The sequence below is a fragment of the Pristiophorus japonicus genome, chromosome 4 (assembly GCF_044704955.1).
Source record: "Pristiophorus japonicus isolate sPriJap1 chromosome 4, sPriJap1.hap1, whole genome shotgun sequence".
Taxonomy (NCBI): domain Eukaryota; kingdom Metazoa; phylum Chordata; class Chondrichthyes; family Pristiophoridae; genus Pristiophorus; species Pristiophorus japonicus.
This window is the reverse complement of record NC_091980.1, coordinates 209213072-209236257: the sequence shown is the minus strand read 5'-3', so window position 1 is coordinate 209236257 and position 23186 is coordinate 209213072. Positions and strand designations below refer to the sequence as shown.

The 23186-nt window shown below is 44.7% G+C and overlaps 1 protein-coding gene across 2 annotated transcripts in view; it reads right to left on the bottom strand.

Moving 5' to 3' along the window:
- Nucleotides 1-8997: 8997 nt before the first annotated feature.
- g2e3 (G2/M-phase specific E3 ubiquitin protein ligase) overlaps nucleotides 8998-23186 on the bottom strand; it is a 137274-nt gene continuing 123085 nt past the window's right edge. For both annotated transcript variants that reach the window (XM_070879020.1, XM_070879021.1), the window contains one exon: nucleotides 8998-11670. In XM_070879020.1, coding sequence (XP_070735121.1) covers nucleotides 11420-11670 — 251 coding nt within the window. In that variant the 3' untranslated portion in view covers nucleotides 8998-11419. The remainder of the gene's footprint in view (nucleotides 11671-23186) is intronic.

Here is a 23186-nt window from a genome sequence, read left to right as displayed (position 1 = left end):
TACTCCCACAGTGCTGTTAGGTAGGGAGTGCCAGGATTTTGACCCATCAACGATGAAGGAACAGCTATATATTACCAAGTCAGGATGGTCTGTAACTTGGAGGGGAACTTGCAGATGATGGGTGTACCCATGCACCTGCAGCCCTTGACCTTCTAGGTGGTAGTGGTTGTGGGTTTGGGAGGTGTTGCCCAAGAAAGCAAATTCAAACAAGAATGCAGATACTGCTGCCAATCCCTATTCTAGCCTAGAAAGCAGAAAAGTTTTAAGATAGTGGTAAACTTGACTACCTGTGTCAGTGCTATCCTTACATTGCAGGTTAGTTATAGGTCTTCTTTGTAACAGATTGCTAAGTTGGAGTCTGCAGAGGTAATTTCCCTCGGGCATGGTCAGGTAAGTGTGTGAGGGTCTGCTGCTGGTTGATAGCATAACAGCAGGTTTAGACAGTCCATCTCTAGTGCTGTTATTCTCCATTGAATGCCTTTCACATTATACCACTTCAACCACAAAAAGCAATGGGGAATTTTAAAGCTATTGCACATCAATTTAACTAGTCCATGTGACCAGCACAAGACTCTGCAACATACACTTAGCTGTCTGTCTCGTTATCCCCAAGGCTCTCGTGGTTTGTTCTTCCAATCCTGAAGTCTTGCAAATGCTTCAATTATAGTCAGCTTTTTGGTGATTCAGCATTTGCATGCAATTAGCTACTTTTATTTCCAACATGAAACAAAAATCAATAATTATTTTATACACATTGTCAAAAAAATATGGTCACTCTCCGATGTCTTCATCTTACAGTTTCTCTTCTGCCACTTCGGCATGGTGTTATAGGGAGTGGAGCCAACAGCTACAGGCCAAATTTAGGCTGGGAGGGGGTGGGAGATGGGGGTTGCAGGGGAAATGTAGCCCACTGGGAGTTCCATCTTATCCCTTGTTTCTCCCCCCCCCATCTAACTTTTCACCTTCCTGCTGATCCCCAACTCATTACCCCTATCTTTTCACCTGTGAACTACTAACTCCTATATCTCCCCCTCTGGCTTACTCCACTGTCATTCATCCATTTATTCCCACGGGTGTGTGACAAGGGGCCTGGTTTCCCTCAAAGAAGCTTTGTTTCCTTTAAAAGTTTAACTTGCATAAATTTTTAAAATTAGAATAGAGACAGTATATGACTTTCCTTTGCCTCAGATGTTCGATGCTTCGCAGGCATAAGGAATTACAAAGTACCTTTTCTAAATCTCAGCAAACCAGGGGACAGATAATTATTTGGCATCAAAATTTAACCGAGTTGAGAATCTTTACTTTCTCTTCTACATCCGGTTTATTTTTCTCCCCTCAGCTTAAAGAACTTTCTGAAGTTTATAGAACACAAAACAAAAAAAAAGGAAGCAGGTAGAACAGGGGTTTAGGTCGTAGCAATGAGGAGGCAGTCAGAGCAGGGTTAGAGGTGATGGTGAGGGGAGTTGGTGAAGTGAGGGCATTGCAAAAGGCTGGAGGAAAGCTCAACTGACAGGAGGGCTGGGGGTGGGGCAGAATCAAACACTGCTGAATGATGTCCAAGTAGAGCTGGAGACTAGTGGCTTACATTGCTGGAACCAGTGGCAACAATATGCTAAATCTAAGCAGATCAGAGTCTAAGCAGATCAGAGTTGGTAGGCAAAACCAGAAGACCATACTGAATCAAAGTATAAAAACATAATAGGAGGAGTAGGCCACACAGCCCCTCGAGCCTGCTCCGCCATTTAATACGATCATGGCTGATCAGATCATGGAGTCAGGCACACTTCCCTGTCTGCTCCCCATAACCCCTTATTGGTCAAGAAACTGTCTCTCTCTGTCTTAAATTTATTCAATGTCCTGGCTTTTACAGTTCTGAGGCAGCAAATTCCACAGATTTACAACAGAAGAAAAAATTCCTCCTCATCTCTGTTTTAAATGGGCAGCCCCTTATTCGAAGATTATGCCCTCTAGTTCTAGTCTCCCTTATCAGTGGAAACTTCCTCTCTGCATCCACCTCATCAAACCCCCTCAATCATTTTGTTATCACCTCTCATTCTTCTGAATTCCAAAAGGTAGAGGCCCAACCTCCTCAACCTTTCCTTATAAGTCAACCCCCTCATCTCCGGAATCAACCTAGTGAACCTTCTCTGAACTGCCTCCAAAGCAAGTATATCCTTTCGTAAATTATGGAAACCAAAACTGCATGCAGTATTCCAGGTGTGGCCTCACCAATACCCTGTATAACTGTAGCAAGACATCCCTGCTTTTATACTCCATCCCCTTTGCAATAAAGGCCAAGATTCCATTGGCCTTCCTGATCACTTGCTGTACCTGCATACCATCCTTTTGTGTTTCATGCACAAGTGCCCCCAGGTCCTGCTGTATTTTGCAATTTTTCTCCATTTAAATAATAACTTACTCTTTGATTTTTTTTCTGCCAAAGTGCATGACCTCACACTTTCCAACATTATACTCAATCTGCCAAATTTTTGCCCACTCACGTAGCCTGTCTATATCCTTTTGCAGATTTTGTGTGTCCTCCTCACACATTGCTTTTCCTCCCATCTTTGTATTGTCAGCAAACTTGGCTACGTTACACTCAGTCTCTTCTTCCAAGTCGTTTAGATTGTAAATAGTTGGGGTTCTCAGCACTGATCCCTGCGGCACCCACTAGTTACTGCCAACCTGAGAATGAACCATTTATCCCGACTGTTTTCTGTTAGCCAATCCTCTATCCATGCTAATTTATATTACCCCCAACCCTTTGAACTTTTATATTGTGCAATAACCTTTTATGTGGCACCTTGTCAAATGGCTCAAAGCAATTGTCAGTTTAAAAAAAAAACAAAGCAGAGCTGGCAGGTATAGAGAGCGAGCTACACACTGTGGGCCAGCCCAGGATGCAGGGAGTGGGGAATGATTGGAGATATTGGTTGTGATGGCCACATGAAGAGGTGCAAAACTGCTTAAATATGCAAATCATATGCTTATAAAGGCCCAGCGGGAGCTCGAGAGCCAGCGGCAGTTGGTGAGAGGCGGGAGCAGCGTCGGAGCGGCCTATAAAGACCCAGCGGGAGCTCGAGAGCCAGCGGCAGTTGGTGAGAGGTGGGAACAGTGTCGGAGCGGCCTATAAAAGACCCAGCGGGAGCTCGAGAGTCAGCGGCAGTTGGTGAGAGGTGGGAACAGTGTCGGAGCGGCCTATAAAAGGCCCAGCGGGAGCTCGAGAATCAGCGGCAGTTGGTGAGAGGTGGGAACAGTGTCGGAGCGGCCTATAAAAGGCCCAGCGGGAGCTCGAGAGTCAGCGGCAGTTGGTGAGAGGTGGGAACAGTGTCGGAGCGGCCTATAAAAGACCCAGCGGGAGCTCGAGAGTCAGCGGCAGTTGGTGAGAGGTGGGAACAGTGTCGGAGCGGCCTATAAAAGACCCAGCGGGAGCTCGAGAGCCAGCGGCAGTTGGTGAGAGGTGGGAACAGTGTCGGAGCGGCCTATAAAAGACCCAGCGGGAGCTCGAGAGTCAGCGGCAGTTGGTGAGAGGTGGGAACAGTGTCGGAGCGGCCTATAAAAGGCCCAGCGGGAGCTCGAGAGTCAGCGGCAGTTGGTGAGAGGTGGGAGCAGCGTCGGAGCGGTCTATAAAAGGCCCAGCGGGAGCTCGAGAGTCAGCGGCAGTTGGTGAGAGGTGGGAACAGTGTCGGAGCGGCCTATAAAAGGCGTACTTGTGCAGCTACAGAGAGAGAGAAAGCAAAAAAGTAGAAAGGAATCAAAAGATAATGTCACAGTCAAGGGGCAAGTGATTGGCTGGTGATTGGTGAGTAGCTTTTCTTTTTCTTTTTTATATCAGTAAGTAAACTGTAACATTGTTATCAATTTAAGGGTATCTAAGTGTTAAGGCATGGCAGGAGAGCTCGGTCACATGATATGCTCCTCCTGTACCATGTGGGAACTCAGGGACACTTCCGATGTCCCTGACGACTACGTGTGAGAGAAGTGTATCCACCTCCATCTCCTGACGGACCGCGTTGCGGAATTGGAGCCGAGGGTGGATTCACTCTGGAGCATCCACGATGCTGAGAATGACATAAGTGGCACGTGTAGTGAGTTGGTCTTACCGCACGAGAAGGATCCACAGCCAGCTAGGGAATGAAAGACCAGCAGGAAGAGTAGTACAAAAAAGGTAGTGCAGGGGTCCCATCTGGTCATCCCCCTGCAAAACAGATACACTGCTTTGAGTACTGTTGAGGGGGATGACTCATCAGGGGAGAACAGCAGCAGCCAAGTTCATGGCACCGTGGCTGGCTCTGTTGTACAGGAGGGCATGAAAAAGAGTGGGAGAGCAATAGTGATAGGGGATTCAATCATAAAGGGGAATAGATAGGCGTTTCTGCGGCTGCAATCGAGACTCCAGGCTGGTATGTTGCCTCCCTGGTGCAAGGGTCAAGGATGTCTCCGAGCGAGTGCAGGACATTCTAAAAAGGGAGGGAGAACAGCCAGTTGTCGTGGTGCACATTGGTACCAACGACATAAGTAAAAAAAGGGATGAGGTCCTACGAGACGAATTTAAGGAGCTAGGAGCTAAATTTTAAAAGTAGGACCTCAAAAGTAGTAATCTCAGGATTGCTACCAGTGCCACATGCTAGTCAGAGTAGGAATCGCAGGATAGCACAGATGAATACGTGGCTTGAGCAGTGGTGCAGCAGGGAGGGATTCAAATTCGTGGGGCATTGGAACAGGTTCTGGGGGAGGTGGGACCAGTACAAACTGGACGGTCTGCACTTGGGCAGGACCGGAACCAATGTCCTAGGGGGAGTGTTTGCTAGTGCTGTTGGTGAGGAGTTAAACTAATATGGCAGGGGGATGGGAACCAATACAGGGAGACAGAGGGAAACAAAAAGGAGTCAAAAACAAAAGACAGAAAAGAGATGAGTAAAAGTGGAGGGCAGAGAAACCAAAGGCAAGAAACAAAATGGACCACTGAATATAAAAGGGCTGCAGGAGGGGTCAAAACTAAAAATCATGGTTTAAAATCCAGGATGAAAACACTCCACCTAAATGCACGCAGCATTCGAAATAAAGTAAATGAGTTGACGGCACAAATCATTACAAATGGGTATGACTTGGTGGCCATTACAGAAACATGGCTGCAAGGTGGCCAAGACAGGGGTATCTGACGATTCAGAAAGATAGGCAAGAAGGGAAAGGAGGTGGGGTAGCTCTGTTAATAAAAGATGATATCAGGACAGTTGTGAGGGATGATATTGGCTCCAATGAACAAAATGTTGAATCATTGTGGGTGGAGATTAGAGATAGTAAGGAGAAAAAGTCACTGGTCGGCGTAGTTTATAGGCCCCCAAATAATAACTTCACGGTGGGGCAGGCAATAATCAAGGGAATAATGGAGGCATGTGAAAAAGGAACGGCAGTAGTCATGGGGGATTTTAACCTACATATCGATTGGTCAAATCAAATCGCACGGGGTAGCCTGGAGGAGGAATTCATAGAATGCATACGAGATTGTTTCGTAGAACAGTATGTAACAGAACCTATAAGGGAGCAAGCCATCTTAGATCTGGTCCTGTGTAATGAGACAGGAAAAATAAACGATATCCTTGTAAAAGATCCTCTCGGAATGAGTGATCACAATATGGTTGAATTTGTAATACAGATTGAGGATGAGGAAGTTGTCAGAAACGAGCGTACTATGCTTAAACAAAGGGGACTACAGTGGGATGAGGGCAGAGTTGGCTAAAGTAGACTGGAAACAAGGATTAAACGGTGGCACAATTGAGGAACAGTGGAGGACTTTTAAGGAGCTTTCATAGTGCGCAATGAAAATATATTCCAGTGAAAAAGAAGGGCGGCAAGAGAAGCGATAACCAGCCGTGGATAACCAAGGAAATAAAGGAAAGTATCAAATCAAAGACCAATGCGTATAAGATGGCCAAGGTTAGTGGAAAATTAGAGGATTGGGAAAATTTTAAGCAACAGCAAAGAATGACTAAAAAAGCAATAAAGGGAAGATAGATTACGAAGGTAAACTTGCGCAAAACATAAAAACAGATAGTAAAAGCTTTTACAGATATATAAAACGGAAAAGAGTGACTAAAGTAAATGTTGGTCCCTTAGATGATGAAAAGGGGGATTTAATAATGGGAAATGTAGAAATGGCTGAGACCTTAAACAATTATTTTGCTTCCGTGTTCATAGTGGAAGACACAAAAACCATGCCAAAATTTGCAGGCCACAGGAATGTGGGAAGGGAGGACCTTGAGACAATCACTATCACTAGGGGGGTAGTGCTGGACAGGCTAATGGGACTCAAGGTAGACAAGTCCCCTGGTCCTGATGAAATGCATCCCAGGGTATTAAAAGAGATGGCGGAAGTTATAGCAGATGCATTCGTTATAATCTACCAAAATTCTCTGGACTCTGGGGAGGTACCAGCGGAATGGAAAGCAGCTAATGTAACGCCTGTTTAAAAAAGGGGGCAGGCAAAAGGCAGGTAACTATAAGCCGGATAGTTTAACATCTGTAGTGGGGAAAATGCTTGAAACTATCATTAAGGAAGAAATAGCAGGACATCTAGATAGGAATAGTGCAATCAAGCAGATGCAGCATGGATTCATGAAAGGGAAATCATGTTTAACTAACTTACTGGAATTCTTTGAGGATATAACGAGCATGGTGGATAGAAGTGTACCGATGGATGTGGTGTATTTAGATTTCCAAAAGGCATTCGATAAGGTGCCACACAAAAGGTTACTGCAGAAGATAAAGGTACGCGGAGTCAGAGGAAATGTATTAGCATGGATAGAGAATTGGCTGGCGAACAGAAAGCAGAGAGTCGGGATAAATGGGTCCTTTTCCGGTTGGAAATCAGTGGTTAGTGGTGTGCCACAGGGATCAGTACTGGGACCACAACTATTTACAATATACATAGATGACCTGGAAGAGGGGACAGAGTGTAGCGCAACAAAATTTGCAGATGACACTAAGATTGGTGGGAAAGCGGGTTGTGTAGAGGACTCAGAGAGGCTGCAAGGAGATTTGGATAGGTTAAGCGAATGGGCTAAGGTTTGGCAGATGGAATACAATGTCGGAAAGTGTCATCCACCTTGGGAAAAAAAAAAACAGTAAAAGGGAATATTACTTGAATGGGGAGAAATTACAACATGCTGTGGTGCAGAGGGATCTGGGGGTCCTTGTACATGAAACTCTTTTAGGTAAGGATGCGTCTCACTGTATTGGCCAGGCGGCACTGCAGCATCTATTCACAGGTGCGACCCAACTGCTGACCAGCACGGGGGCTTTGACCTGCTCCGTTCCCGACCTGGGCCGGTTCACCCCTCTTCATCAGACCTGGTGATCCCAGGTTAACCGAGAACCACCATGTGGATACCGGTCTTAGTGTGGACACCCGATCGGCACAGGCGATAGCAGCCCAGAACTCCTGACCTCGAGCAATCCTGCAGCCTCAGCCTCCCAGCAGCGGGATCACAGGCGCGCGTCACTGCACCCGGCTCCTTGTACATGAATCCCAAAAGGTTAGTTTGCAGGTGCAGCAGGTAATCAGGAAGGCAAATGGAATGTTGGCCTTCATTGCGAGCGGGATGGAGTACAAAAGCAGGGAGGTCTTGCTGCAACTGTATAAGGTATTGGTAAGGCCGCACCTGGAGTACTGCGTGCAATTTTGGTCACCTTACTTAAGAAAGGATATACTAGCTTTGGAAGGGGTACAGAGATGTTTCACTAGGCTGATTCCAGAAATGAGGGGGTTACCTTATGATGATAGATTGAGTAGACTGGGTCTTTACTCGTTGGAGTTCAGAAGGATAAGGGGTGATCTCATAGAAACATTTAAAATCATGAAAGGGATAGACAAGATAGAGGCAGAGAGGTTGTTTCCATTGGTGGGGGAGACTAGACCTAGGGGGCACAGCCTCAAAATACGGAGGAGCCAATTTAAAACCGAGTTGAAGAAAGAATTTCTTCTCCCAGAGGGTTGTGAATCTGTGGAATTCTCTGCCCAAGGAAGCAGTTGAGGCTAGCTCATTGAATGTTTTCAAGTCAAAGAGAGATAGATTTTTAACCAATAAGGAAATTAAGGGTTACGGGGAGAGGGCGGGTAAGTGGAGCTGAATCCACGACCAGATCAGCCATGATCTTGTTGAATGGCGGGACAGGCTCGAGGGGCTAGATGGCCTATTCCTGTTCCTTATTCTTATGTTCTTATTGTCCGATGCCAGTTGCAGGGCCCCAATAGCAAATCTCAAGGACAAATGGGTGAAGAGTATGGTATGCACCAGGCATTGAGCGGCCTAACCCACGATCTATAAAGGGCCCAGGAAATTTGCATTTTTGTGGGCCACAGCTTGCTCCTCCTGGGTCCACAAAACAAATCCCACTGCCAGCCTATTTGAGGACCCCTCACCGGGATTGGCTCCACCCCCACCCCCACCTCATGACCTGACCTGCCAACTGAGATCAGTTTGGGAGTTCGCGTATTTCCGGTCATCCCACAAACAATTAATATATAAAATTTACAGTTCAATCTACTATTTGTAACAGAACAAAAGCAAAATTATGGGAAAAATGCATTAAAAGGGTATTGGATAAATTAAAATTAAAGTAGTGTCTGACCCCCTGCATTTGGAGCTTTCCTTTTTGTCTATCCCAGGTAGGTGTATACAGCAGTGTGATTCTGTCCTAAATTGACAGGAAAGCGAACTGTGTTATTTAAATACACTGAAGGCCTATAATAACTTGGTATGTTCATGTGATTTGACAAATGAAAGTTGACCGAATATTTCGCTCCATGCTTGAAATGTAATAAAGTCTGTCAAATCTCAGAATTCTGACTGGTTGCTATTTTAACCTCATACCTGCACCAAATTATGAGGCAAAATATAGAAAACTTTACTTCTGCCCAAGGCATCAAAGTGAATGGTATAGTGATCAATTGCATGCACATAAGTTTGATTGTAAGCAAGACATGCAAAATCTTTACTTCATTTATTTTAAATTTTCAAAGCTACAGTAAATTGGCACAATATTAAAAACCTACTGTTCAAAATTATGGCTCTCAGGCTTCATAAAATGAGAGAACTTGAAAAAATCTGGTGCATTAGAAAAAATGTAAATTGCTTAAATTTATTATTTATGCAAACACATGGAAACATGCTCATGTTAATAGAGACTCCATCCAGCTACAAATAAAATACCATTTTTACATCACAGATTACAGATGTCTTCACAATTTGAACATTAAAAAGTTGCAAGGTCTATTATTAATAGGTCAGCTTATCCATAATCAGCTAGTGACAACTCCTTTTAACATCAGAAAATTAAAATGATGAGATCTGAAAATCCAATGTCAGACAACATACTTTATTCAACATACTATTTTGCTTTTGTATTATACTTTATTTTGATGAGGTTATCACATTTTACTGCCAAATGTTTGAGCAATTGTTTCATGTTCTTTTTAATTATTGACAAAAAACAGATCAAAACCCAAGTGGAATGAAAAGTTTTACTCTCTATATTTCTGCACAATTCAAATATTATGCATTGATAATAGCAAGTCAAACTCAACAACCATGCAGTAAAAGTAACCCATGTGGATAATTGTTTAGGATAGCTAGCGCAAGTGCAATAGTTTATTTTATTCACAAACCATATTCATCGACAATACTTAATTTTTACATGTTCATCATACTATTTCTTCTACATGAATGTTACTTCACCAGCATGAGTCTTCTTTGTACTGAAAGGGGTGTATTTAAAAAAAAATCCTTTCCTTTTGGAGTCCTGCTATATTCTTCTGAAATGTTAGCTACAAATTGCTCGTATATTACTTATATTTTTTGTTCAAATGCATTCTGAACTACATCGGCTTTAGATAAATTTAGTTTCAGAATGGTTTTCCAATGCAAAATGTTATGGGATGCAGATAAAAATTGACAAGTATGAATTTGACTAATGGCATGCTATATGAATTTTATTCATATCTAAACATAAATTTGTAGCAATGAATCACCCACTACTTTTTCCTAAGACCAGAAATCAGTGTTCACAGAGCAACAAGTTGGATAGAATGGAAAAGGCCAGTGCAGTCCAAGGAAGACTATACAACTTGTGAAGCAGTATCTTTCACAGAAATGCACCAGACAAGAACAAACATTTTACAATACAAGCATCTAATGAACCCTTATGCTGCCAACACCAAGCTATTTTATTTTTAATACTGTTAAAGCATTTATTAATTTTTTGTTGGAAATGCATTATTTTTAAATATGTTTGTAACAATTTCTAAACAACTTTTATAAAAAAAACAATTTTGGGGGGAAAACTAAATGAGTTATCACTAGAAAGTAATTTCTATTTACGTTACAAGTATAGTCCATTGTGATAGTTATAAGGTTAGAAATATTAGAATATAAAGTACATACTTTTCCAGGCAACAAATAGGAAAAACGAGTGGATAAAAGCTCCAAAAAGTGTACAAGTACAAATCAAAACCTCAAATTCCTCATTTAAAAAGTAAACACAAAACAAAACCTGAAGTGTCCCAAGTCATTCAAACTATTACTTTGGCAGATTCCTTTTAATTAAAGTTTAGAAAATTCAAATTTTGTCATTGTATTTCTCCTACAAATGTCACATTCTTGAGCCACATTGAAATGAGGCATTAATTAAATACATACCGTCCACGTGTAGTTGATCATAAATTTATTGCTGGTACATGTGGAATTTCGTATGCAAATAGACTTGTTAAAAACTCTTTAAACCAGCCAATAAAGTATTACATAAGCTTGCTTATGAAATTAACTAATCAAAGCAAAAATGCAAAATCCCTGCTTGTGGAGAACATATTCTGAATATTTTTTTTGAAATTAATTTGAAATTCCCTGCTGTTTTAATTTTTTTCTTTCACCTCTTTTAGGTTCCCCTTGTGCTACACCCCATCTGCCAGAAAAGGCAGCAGAATTGCTACTAGGCCTCAACACTTTGTAACTTTCCAGGCAACGAGCTGCCCAAGTTGAGATACTGTACAGGTTCCTTTTCTTGTGTTCACCGAGCTCCATTCACTGATGGTGCAGCCAAGATCAGAAACTAATGGGAAGTACCAGGTGTAAATCGGTTTTCCCTCCCAGCAGCAGATTTACACTGGCAATTCCCCATTAGATTCTGCTTCCCTCCCAGCATATGATATAGTAAAACCAAGATGCTCCACCCCTTGGGTTCTCTGAAGAGGATGCATTATCCTATTCCTCTTGTAAACTTGTGGTTGCTTTAAATACTTTTTGCAAGGCCTTTCTAAACTAATGTAAATTAAAAATCCAAGATTTCTGTAACTAATTTTCTAATACAGAAAGAAAATTGTGACATACTAACATACAAAATGTAATAGTTGATTGAAAAATCTTTACTTCCTTTTTAATCCAGGTGTATTATAGATAGCAAAATCCACACATTCTTTAAATTCTTCATATGTTTTTGACATCGGTAGATTCAAACAATTGAGGCATGTTTGCCCTGTTGGAAACCTGTACTGTATTATCCCATCACAATGCAAGAATTTAATTGAAGGGGCAGGATGAATGCTGATGGGTGGAATGGCATTTGCACCAGTTGCAAAAGTTAAGATTCCCTCAAAGGAAACTTTAGTTGTTCCATCTGAAAGAAAAAATAGTTAATTCACTAAAATCATTGACAGTAGAAGGTGGTTATACTGATCTATTTGGCCAGTAGCCCAAATGATCAAAACCTGCTTATTACTGTTGATTCTTTGTGCACCATAATACAGTTGAGTGATGCTAAAGAGCCAGTATTCAGTATAGATCGGCAGATCTTAAACTTAAAAATACAAGATAGTTTCTTAGGATGATTATGTCTTGTACACGTTTGTTTTGAGCCTAGTTTTCCGACCTCTATGTAACTAATTGATCAACAAAAAAAGCAAAATTCCTTCACATGGATAATGAAGGGGAAGTTATGTTTGACAAATTTACTGAGTTCTTTGAGGATGTAACGAACAGGGTGGATGCCAGTTCATTGGATATATTCAAGAGGGAGTTAGATATGGCCCTTACGGCTAAACGGATCAAGGGGTATGGAGAGAAAGCAGAAAAGGGGTACTGAGGTGAATGATCAGCCATGATCTTATTGAATGGTGGTGCAGGCTCGAAGGGCCGAATGGCTTACTCCTGCACCTATTTTCTATGTTTCCATATAAAGGGGAACCAGTGGATGTGGTGTATTTGGACTTCCAGTAGGCATTTGACAAGATGCCACATAAAAGGTTACTGCACAAGATAAAAGTTCACGGGGTTGGAGGTAATATATTAGCATGGATAGAGGATTGGCTAACTAACAGAGAACAGAGAGTCGGGATAAATGGTTCATTCTCTGGTTGGCAACCAGTAACTAGTGGGGTGCCGCAGGGATCAGTGCTGGGACCCCAACTATTTACAATCTATATCAACGACTTGGAAGAAGGGACTGAGTGTAACGTAGCCAAGTTTGCTGACGATACAAAAGTGAGAGGAAAAGCAATGCGTGAGCAGGACACAAAAAGTCTGCAAAAGGACATAGGCTATGTGAGTGGGCAAAAATTTGGCAGATGGAGTATAATGTTGGAAAGTGTGAGATCATGCACTTTGGCAGAAAAAAAAAATCACAGAGCAAGTTATTATTTAAAGAGAGAAAGATTGCAAAGTGCCACAGTACAGCGGGACCTGGGGGTACCTGTGCATGAAACACAAAAGGATAGTATGCAGATACAGCAAGTGATCAGGAAGGCTAATGGTATCTTGGCCTTTATTGTAAAGGGGATGGAGTATAAAAGCAGGGACGTCTTGTTACAGCTATACAAGGTTTTGGTGAGGCCACACCTGGAATACTGCGCGCAGTTTTGGTTTCCATATTTATGAAAGGATATATTTGCTTTGGAGGCAGTTCAGAGAAGGTTCACTAGGTTGATTCCGGAGATGAGGGGGTTGACTTATGAGGAAAAGTTGAGTAGGTTGGGCCTCTACTCATTGGAGTTCAGAAGAATGAGAGGTTATCTTATCGAAACGTATAAGATTATGGGGCTTGACAAGGTGGATGCAGAGAGGATGTTTCCACTGATGGAGGGAAACTAGAACTAGAGGGCATGATCTTAGAATAAGGAGCCGCCCATTTAAAACAGAGATGAGGAGAAATTTCTTCTCTGAGGGTTGTAAATCTGTGGAATTCGCTGCCTCAGAGAGCAGTGGAAGCTGGGACATTGAATACATTTAAGACAGAAAGGGACAGTTTCTTAAATGATAAGGGAATAAAGGGTTATGGGGAGCGGATGGGGAAGTGGAGCCGTATGGCCTACTCCTGTTCCCATTTCTTAGGTTATGTATTCTGAAATATTAATTTTGAAATCAATAACAATTTGCTCTCCAAGCAACATGATCAGTCACATTATTTATAGCTCAAATGCATTAATGCACAATACTGCATACAATGTTACATGGTAAAATACAATGCCTGAATTTGCAAGTAGAACCGGCTTAATATACCTTGATGCCATGAATTTAAGTAGATAGCTACTTCTAGATCAATCTCATTCCCTGTGTTTTGTAACTACTCTTCAAGAAGGTTTAGCTACAACAGTCTGAAAGTCTTTGGGCCTATACCGTAAACACATCAGCAACCTACCCACACACCACTCAGCCACCCACAAGCACTACACTGCTTTGGGGTAGCACTATACAAAATCCAAGTACAATAGATTAAATTCCAATCTCTGAGCTGGAGTGGTTTTGTGTCATGTTTCAGATGTGAACTGAATTCTCACCAGTAGTGTGGAAAAGATTCAGTGAGACACTCTTTCTTCTAGGATCACCAAGATTGAGTGAAGGAAAGTATAACTTTTGGGTAAGCTCAAACCAGAAAGCATGCAAGCTTTTTGATCTATTCAAGCAAATTTGCAAATGGTCAAAGACAGGTTTCCAATGATGGAAAAGAATGAGCAACTATGAAATGATTAAGAATCAGGCTGAATATAGAAAGTTCAGAGTGCAAGTGAAAAGGGAAATACGAGGGGCAAAGAGTACAAGAAAAGATTGGCAGCTAAGCTAGGGCACTGAGCTAGTTAGAGTGGGTGAGAGCTCAGGTGAACAGAACCCCAAGAAAGGATGCAAAAGGCAGGAGGCAACAGAGCAGAGTAGCACTGGGTAAGTGTAAATCACAAGGTGATAGGAAGGGACAATATGTATCAATATAAAAAGGGGTTGCAGGAGGGGTCAAAACTAAAAATCATGGTTTAAAAACTAGTATTAAAACACTTTACCTAAAAGCACGCAGCATTCGAAACAAAGTAAATGAGTTGGCGGCACAAATCATTACAAATGGGTATGATTTGGTGGCCATTACAGAAACGTGGTTGCAGGGTGGCCAAGACTGGGAATTAAACATACAGGGGTATCTGACAATTCGGAAAGATAGACAAGAAGGGAAAGGAGGTGGGGTAGCTCTGTTAATAAAGGATGATATCAGGGCAGTTGTGAGAGACGATATTGGCTCTAATGAACAAAATGTTGAATCATTGTGGGTGGAGATTAGAGATAGTAAAGGGAAAAAGTCACTGGTGAGCGTAGTTTATAGGCCCCCAAATAATAACTTCATGGTGGGGCGGACAATAATCAAGGGAATAATGGAGGCATGTGAAAAAGGAACGGCAGTAATCATGGGGGATTTTAACCTACATATCGATTGGTCAAATCAAATCGCACGGGGTAGCCTCGAGGAGGAATTCATAGAATGCATACGGGATTGTTTCTTAGAACAGTATGTTACAGAACCTACAAGGGAGCAAGCTATCTTAGATCTGGTCCTGTGTAATGAGACAGGAATAATAAACTATCTCCTAGTAAAAGATCCTCTCAGAATGAGTGATCACAGTATGATTGAATTTGTAATACAGATTGAGGGTGAGGAAGTAGTGTCCCAAACGAGCGTACTATGCTTAAACAAAGGGGACTACAGTGGGATGAGGGCAGAGTTGGCTAAAGTAGACTGGGAACACAGACTAAACGGTGGCACAATTGAGGAACAGTGGAGGACTTTTAAGGAGCTCTTTCATAGTGCTCAACAAAAATATATTCCAGTGAAAAAGAAGGGCGGTAAGAGAAGGGATAACCAGCCGTGGATAACTAAGGAAATAAAGGAGAGTATCAAATTAAAAACCAATGCGTATAAAGTGGCCAAGGTTAGTGGGAAATTAGAAGATTGGGAAAATTTTAAACGACAAAGAATGACTAAGAAAGCAAGAAAGAAAGGAAAGATAGATTACGAAAGTAAACTTGCGCAAAACATAAAAACAGATAGTAAAAGCTTTTACCGATATATAAAACGGAAAAGAGTGACTGAAGTAAATGTTGGTCCCTTAGATGATGAGAGGGGGGATTTAATAATGGGAAATGTGGAAATGGCTGAGACCTTAAACAATTATTTTGCTTCGGTCTTCACAGTGGAAGACACAAAAACCATGCCAAAAATTGCTGGTCACGCGAATGCGGGAAGGGAGGACCTTGAGATAATCACCATCACTAGGGGGGTAGTGCTGGACAGGCTAATGGGACTCAAGGTAGACAAGTCCCCTGGTCCTGATGAAATGCATCCCAGGGTATTAAAAGAGATGGCGGAAGTTATAGCAGATGCATTCGTTATAATCTACCAAAATTCTCTGGAATCTGGGGAGATACCATCGGATTGGAAAGCAGCTAATGTAACGCCTCTGTTTAAAAAAGGGGGCAGACAAAAGGCAGGTAACTATAGACCGGTTAGTTTAACATCTGTAGTGGGGAAAATGCTTGAAGCTATCATTAAGGAAGAAATAGCGGGACATCTAGATAGGAATAGTGCAATCAAGCTGACGCAACATGGATTTGTGAAGGGGAAATCATATTTAACTAATTTACTGGAATTCTTTGAGGATATAACGAGCATGGTGGATAGAGGTGTACCGATGGATGTGGTGTATTTAGATTTCCAAAAGGCATTCGATAAGGTGTCACACAAAGGTTACTGCAGAAGATAAAGGTACGCGGAGTCAGAGGAAATGTATTAGCATGGATTGAGAATTGGCTGGCTAACAGAAAGCAAAGAGTCGGGATAAATGGGTCCTTTTCGGGTTGGAAATCGGTGGTTAGTGGTGTGCCACAGGGATCGGTGCTGGGACCACAACTATTTACAATATACATAGATGACCTGGAAGAGGGGACAGAGTGTAGTGTAACAAAATTTGCAAATGACACAAAGATTAGTGGGAAAGCAGGTTGTGTAGAGGACACAGAGAGGCTGCAAAGAAATTTAGTTAGGTTAAGCGAATGGGCTAAGGTTTGGCAGATGGAATACAATGTTGGAAAATGTGAGGTCATCCACCTTGGAAAAAAAAAACAGTAAAAGGGAATATTATTTGAATGGGGAGAAATTACAACATGCTGCGGTGCAGAGGGACCTGGGGGTCCTTGTGCATGAAACTCTTTTGAGTTTACCTGAAAATAAACATAAACATTAAACCGTGCCACCCGCCTGGGTGACACAGCAGACATTTTCAAGGCCCCTTTTTTTTTGGGGCGCTAAAATAAAATTTTTTCCAGTGCCCCCTATAAAAGGGGAGGGGGACACTAAAAGCACCGGCAATTAAAACAAATTAAACTTTAAAACGTAAAATCAAATAAAAATTTGGTTGCCGGGCGTGATGATGCACTCCAGTCCCTCCGGTGCCCACCTCTCGCGGAAGGCCGCGAGCGTACCGGTGGACACCGCGTGCTCCATCTCCAAGGACACCCTGGACCGGATGTAAGAGCGGAAGAGAGGCAGGCAGTCAGGTTGAACGACCCCCTCGACCGCCCGCTGCCTGGACCGGCTGATGGCACATCTTGGCCGTGCCCAGGAGCAGTCCTACAAGGAGGCCTTCGGACCTACCCGCTCCCCTCCGCACAGGGTGCCCAAAGATCAGGAGAGTGGGACTGAAGTGCAGCCAGAATTTCAGGAGCAGTTCCTTCAAATAATAAAACAGGGGCTGCAACCTTGTGCATTCCATAAAAACATGGAACACGGACTCTTCCAGACCGCAGAAATTGCAGGCGGCCTGGGAGTCCGTGAACCGGCTTAAAAATTTGTTGCACGGCACTGCTCCGTGCACCACCCTCCAGGCCAAGTCCCCGATGAATAGTGGGAGGACCCCTGCGTAGAGTGCCTCCTTGTGCATGAATCCCAAAAACTTAGTTTGCAGGTAATCAGGAAGGCGAATGGAATGTTGGCCTTCATTGCGAGAGGGATGAAGTACAAAAGCAGGGAGGTCCTAGTGCAACTTTACAGAGTATTGGTGAGGCCGCACCTGGAGTACTGCGTGCAGTTTTGGTCACCTTACTTAAGGAAGGATATACTAGCTTTGGAGGGGGTACAGAGACGATTCACTAGGCTGATTCCGGAGATGAGGAGGTTACCTTATGATGATAGATTGAGTAGACTGGGTCTTTACTCGTTGGAGTTCAGAAGGATGAGGGGTAATCTGATAGAAACATTTAAAATCATGAAAGGGATAGACAAGATAGAGGCAGAGAGATTGTTTCCACTGGTCGGGGAGACTAGAACTAGAGGGCACAGCCTCAAAATACGGTGGAGCCAATTTAAAACAGAGTTGAGAAGGAATTTCTTCTCCCAGAGGGTTGTGAATCTGTGGAATTCTCTGCCCAGGGAAGCAGTTGAGGCTAGCTCATTGAATGTATTCAAATCACAGATAGATAGATTTTTAACCAATAAGGGAATTAAGGGTTACAGGGAGCAGGCGGGTAAGTGGAGCTGAGTCCACGGCCAGATCAGCCATGATCTTGTTGAATGGCAGAGCAGGCTCGAGGGGCTAGATGGCCTACTCCTGTTCCAAATTCTTATGTTCTTATAATAGGGAATCCAAAAGTCTTCTATAGGCATATAAATAGGAAACAGGTAGTAAGAGGAGGGGTGCGACCCAAATGGAGACCCAGGCATGGAGTCAGAGGGCATGGCTGAGGAACTAAATGAGTACTTTGCATCTGTCTTCACCAAGGATGATGCTGCTGCCAAAGTCAGTGAAAGAGCAGGTAGTTGAGATACTGGATGGGATAAAAATTGATAAAGTAGGAGGCACTAGAAAGGCTGGCTGTACTTAAAGCGAATAAGTCACCAGGACCGGATGGGATGCATCATAGAATGCAGAGGGAAGTAAGGGTGGAAATTGCCATAATCTTCCAATCATCGTTGGATACAGGGCTGGTGCCTTGTTCAGAAAAGGGTGCAAGGATAAACCTAGCAACTACAGGCCAAATCAGTTTAACCTTGGTCGTGAGGAAGCTTTTAGAAATGATAAACCAAGACAAAACTTGTCACTTGGACAAGTATGGATTAATTAAGGAAAGCCAGCATGGATATGTTAAATGAAAATCGTGTTTAACGAACTTGATTGAATTATTTGTTGAGGTAACATAGGGGGTTGATGAAGGCAACGCAATTGATGTGGTGTACATGGACTTCCAAAAGGCGTTTGATAAAGTGTCACATAATAGTTTTGTCAGCAAAGTTGAAGGCCATGGAATAAAAGGAACAGTGACAACATGGATACGAAATTGGCTAAGTGACAGGAAACATCATCATCATCATCATCATAGGCAGTCCCTCGGAATTGAGGGAGACTTGCTTCCACTCTAAAAATATGAGTTCTTAGGTGTCTGAACAGTCCAATACGAGAACCACAGTTCCCGTCTCAGGTGGCACAGATAGTCGTCGAGGGAAGGGGTGGGTGGGACAGGTTTGCCGCACGCTCTTTCTGCAGCCTGCGCTTGATTTCTGCATGCTCTCGGCGATGAGACTCAAGGTGCTCAGCGCCCTCCCGGATACACTTCCTTCACTCAGGGTCGTCTTTGGCCAGGGACTCCCAGGTGTCGGTGGGGATGCCGTACTTCAGGGAGGCTTTGAGGGTGTCCTTGTAACGTTTCCTCTGTCTACCCTTGGCTCATTTGCCATGAAGGAGTTCAGAGTAGAGTGCTTGCTTTGGGAATCTTGTGTCTGGCATGCAGACAACGTGGCCTGCCCAGCAGAGCTGATCCAAGTGTGGTCAGTACTTCAATGCTGGGGATGTTGGCCTGGTCGAGGCCGCTAATGTTGGTGCGTCTGTCCTCCCAGGGAATTTGTAGGATCTTGCGGAGGCATCGTTGATGGTATTTCTCCAGCGATTTGAGGTGTCTATTGTACATGGTCCATGCTTTTGAGCCATACAGGAGGGCGGGTATTACTACAGCCCTGTAGACCATGAGCTTGGTGGTAGATTTCAGGGCCTGGTCTTCGAACACTCTTCCTGGTGGCGTTGAATCTCATCAATGTCTGCTTTTGTTGATAAGAGGCTCCCGAGGTATGGGAAATGATCCACATTGTCCAGGACCATGCCGTGGATCTTGAGGACTGGGGGGCAGTGCTGTGCGGCAGGGCCAGGCTGGTGGAGGACCTGTGTCTTGCTGATGTTTAGCGTAAGGCCCATGCTTTCGTATGCCTCAGTAAATACATCGACTATATCCTGGAGTTCAGCATCAGAATGTGCGCAGACGAAGGTGTTGTCCGCGTACTGTAGCTCGACGACAGAGGTTGGGGTGGTCTTGGACCTGGCCTGGAGACGGTGAAGGTTAAACAGCTTCCCACTGGTTCTGTAATTTAGTTCCACTTGTTGACTGTGAGGTGGAGCATGGCAGCGAGGAAGATTAAGAAGAGGGTTGGAGCAATGACGCAACCCTTTTTGACCCCGGTCCGGACGTGGATTGGGTCTGTGATGGATCCGTTGGTAAGGATCACGGCCTGCATGTCGTCGTGGAGCAGGCAAAGGCTGTGACTAACTTTTGGGGGCATCCGAAACTGAGGACGACACTCTATACACCCTCGCAGTTGGCAGTATCAAAGATCTTTGTAAGGTCGAAGAAGGCCATGTACAAGGGCTGGCGCTGTTCCCTGTATTTTTCCTGCAGCTGTCGCGCTGCAAAGATCATGTCCGTTGTGCCCCGTAGGTGCCAAAATCCGCACTGTGACCGTGAGGAGCGCCTCAGCCACAGGGAGAAGACAGTTGAGGAGGACTCTAGCGACAACTTTCCTCGTGTCGGACTTGTCCCCTTTTTAAAAGATGGTCACGATCACTGCATCTGTGAGATCTCCCGGCATGCTCTCCTCCCTCCAGATGAGAGCGATGAGGTCATATATCCGTGCCATCAGCGCCTTGCCGCCATACTTTAGCGCCTCCGCATGGATTCCATCCGCACCCATAGCCTTGTTGTTCTTCAGCTATCTCATGGCTTTTCCTACCTCATGCAACGTTGGGGTTTCACTGAGGTGGTGGCGGGTCACATGCTGTGGGATGGAGTCGAGAACTCTCACATCAAAGGCAGAGTCTCGATTGAGGAGATCTTCGAAGTGCTCCTTCCAGCGGGCCTTGACTGCCTTGATGAGTGTTTCCTTGTTCTTGGCCAGCAGTGGTGTGGGGCCTTGGGCGTTTGGGCCGTGGGTAGTCTTGACTGCGGTGAAGAATCCTCGCACATCATGGCTGTCGGCCAGTTGTTGTATCTCCTGTGCTTTCTCCATCCACCATCTGTTCTTTTTGTTGGACCTCAGCCATGAGCCGCTTGCAATGTTGCTTTGCTGCTCCCGAGTTGGGTTATTGCTGGAGGCTCAGAAATGCTCTGCACTTGCGATCTATTAGTTCTTGAATCTCCTGATCATTCTCATCAAACCAGTCCTGGTGTTTTCTGGTTGAGTGACGAAGTGGCTCTTCGCAGGCACTGGTTATAGGAAGCCAAGCGCTGTGGATATTCTGCATCTCGGGGTCATCAAGGCATGTCAGGTTAGCCGTGAGGCGCTGGCTGTATCGGGCTCTCTTAGCTGGGTCTTTAAGTGCCCCGGCATTGACTTTTTTGCGGCACTGCTTCTGCTATCCCCTCCGCTTTGGGGCTATGTTAATGTCGATGATGGATCGGATTAGATGGTGGTCCGTTCAGCAGTCGTCAGCTCGATGCGCACATCCTTATGATCCCTGGCTTGGACGATGACATAGTAGAGCAGGTGCCAGTGTTTGGAGCGAGGGTGTTACCACGATGCCTTGTATTTGTCCCTCTGGCGGAACAGGGTGTTGGTGATGAGAAGTTCATGTTCTAGACATTTTGTCGGGAGTAGGGTACCGCTGGAGTTGGCTTTCCCTACCCCCTCTCTGCCAATCTCTCCTCCCCAGAGGGCCGTATCTTTGCTGACCCTAGCATTGAAGTCACCTAGGAGGATCAGTTTGTTGCCCTCAGGGACGCGGGACAGGGATGTTGAGGTTGGAATAAAAACCCTCTTTGGTCTCATCCGTTGCATCGAATGTTGGGACGTATGCACTGATGACTGTGGTGCATTGGTTCTGGGATAGGGTGAGTCGAAGAGTCATGAGGCGTTCGTTAACCCCACGGGGGGAGTCTCTGAGGCGTTCAATCAGGTTATTTTTGATGGCGAAGCCAATTCTGTGAATGTGGCGTTCTTCCTCTGGTTTCCCTTTCCAGAAAAAGATGTAACCTCCACCATGTTCCTTGAGCTGGCCTTCCCCTGCCCGCCGAGTCTCGCTTAGGGTGGCGATGTCGATGTCAAAGCATCTACGTTCCAGGGCAACTATGGCGGTGTGGCGTTCGGCCTGTCGCTGTTGTCCATGAGGATTCCTGATGTTCTATGTCCTGAACCTCATGTTAACGGAGTGGAAGATGTCTGTGCGTGAGTTCTTTTAACGGGGGGTGGCCGTTGCACACCGGCCACCACACGATCTTAGCTGAGCAAGATATTGGTCCAGTGACAAGGGAGTCCAAGACGACTGGAGACCAGGCACTGCTGGTATGGGCCTAATTGCCTACGGCGAGATGTTGGCCGCAAGCTCGGCGCCGAGTAGCGCCCTTGATGGTAGGTGTCCGAGGCTTGGTTGGGGGCAGGCATTAGGGAGGTCAGTTGTTTGGTGGAGTTCCGAGTGGGAGGTCAGCAAGGAATGGGAGGGTGGAAGAGCCATAGCCGTGATGCTCACCAGTAGAAGAGGCCAGGTCACTAGTGGGGAAGGAGAGGTCCAGCCGTCGATGAGAAGAGGCCGATTGCTGCAGGGGTGGGGGGTGATGTTCCAGTCCCCAGGTCGGAGGCTCACCTGCTCGCTGGGCATCGTCATGAGTAACCTGGTTTCAAATGACTGAAAATGATGCTAATAAAACACACCAAACTATTTTCTAGTTAGATTGGGGTACAGCATTCAATTCCTTAGTAAAAATGTTTTAAAAGAACATAATTCTTGAAATTTCCTCCACGTTGTTTAAAAGTTTCTCCTGAAGTTTTAAAAATTTCTCCAGAGATTTTAAAAGTTTTCCCAAGTTGTTTAAAAGTTTCCCAAGTTGATTAAAAGTTTAAAATGAAAGTTAATAGTAAGTTACTTCCTTTGGTATTGTTCCATGGGTGCTGCCAGCCCTCTGCAGCTGCACAAAGCCCTGGTTAGACCATACCTGGAGTACTGTGGGGTAGTAGAGCCACAGTCGTCTCTGAAGGAGGGTAAAAGGCTAGCCCGCCGTCGTGGAGGAGGCCCAAACACAGTCATGGAGAAGAGGCACATTTGTTGCCGCTGGAGGGGATCCAGTCGCCGCTGGGGAGAGCTCTTGACGCCTCTGGGGGCCCGAACACCTGGACGCCGCTGGGGGCCACATTAGCAGTCCTCCAGTACCATACCTCAGGGAAGAGGCCGTGGCGATGGGCTCCCAGAATCCGAGGGGCGGCGGGTAGAACAACACCACCGAGCGGACATGAAGGACCGGGAACTCGCGCCGCGCTCCCTCTCTCCTTCCTTCCCCCTGCGCGGGCCCGTGGTAGGTGCGTGTGCGGAGCCCTGGCTCGGGCTCTCTCTCTCTCGGGCGGCACGGACTCTCCGGCTCAGCCTCAATGGCTCTCGACAGAAAACAGTAGTAGCGAGCGGTTGTTTTTTTTGCACTAGAGGAAGAGTGGCGTTCCCCAGGGGTCAGTTCTAGGACTACTGCTTTTCTTTATATATATATATATATTGATGACTTAGACTTGGGTAAACAGTGCACACAATCAAAATTTGTAGATGACACAAAACTTGGAAGTATAGTGGATAGTGATAGACT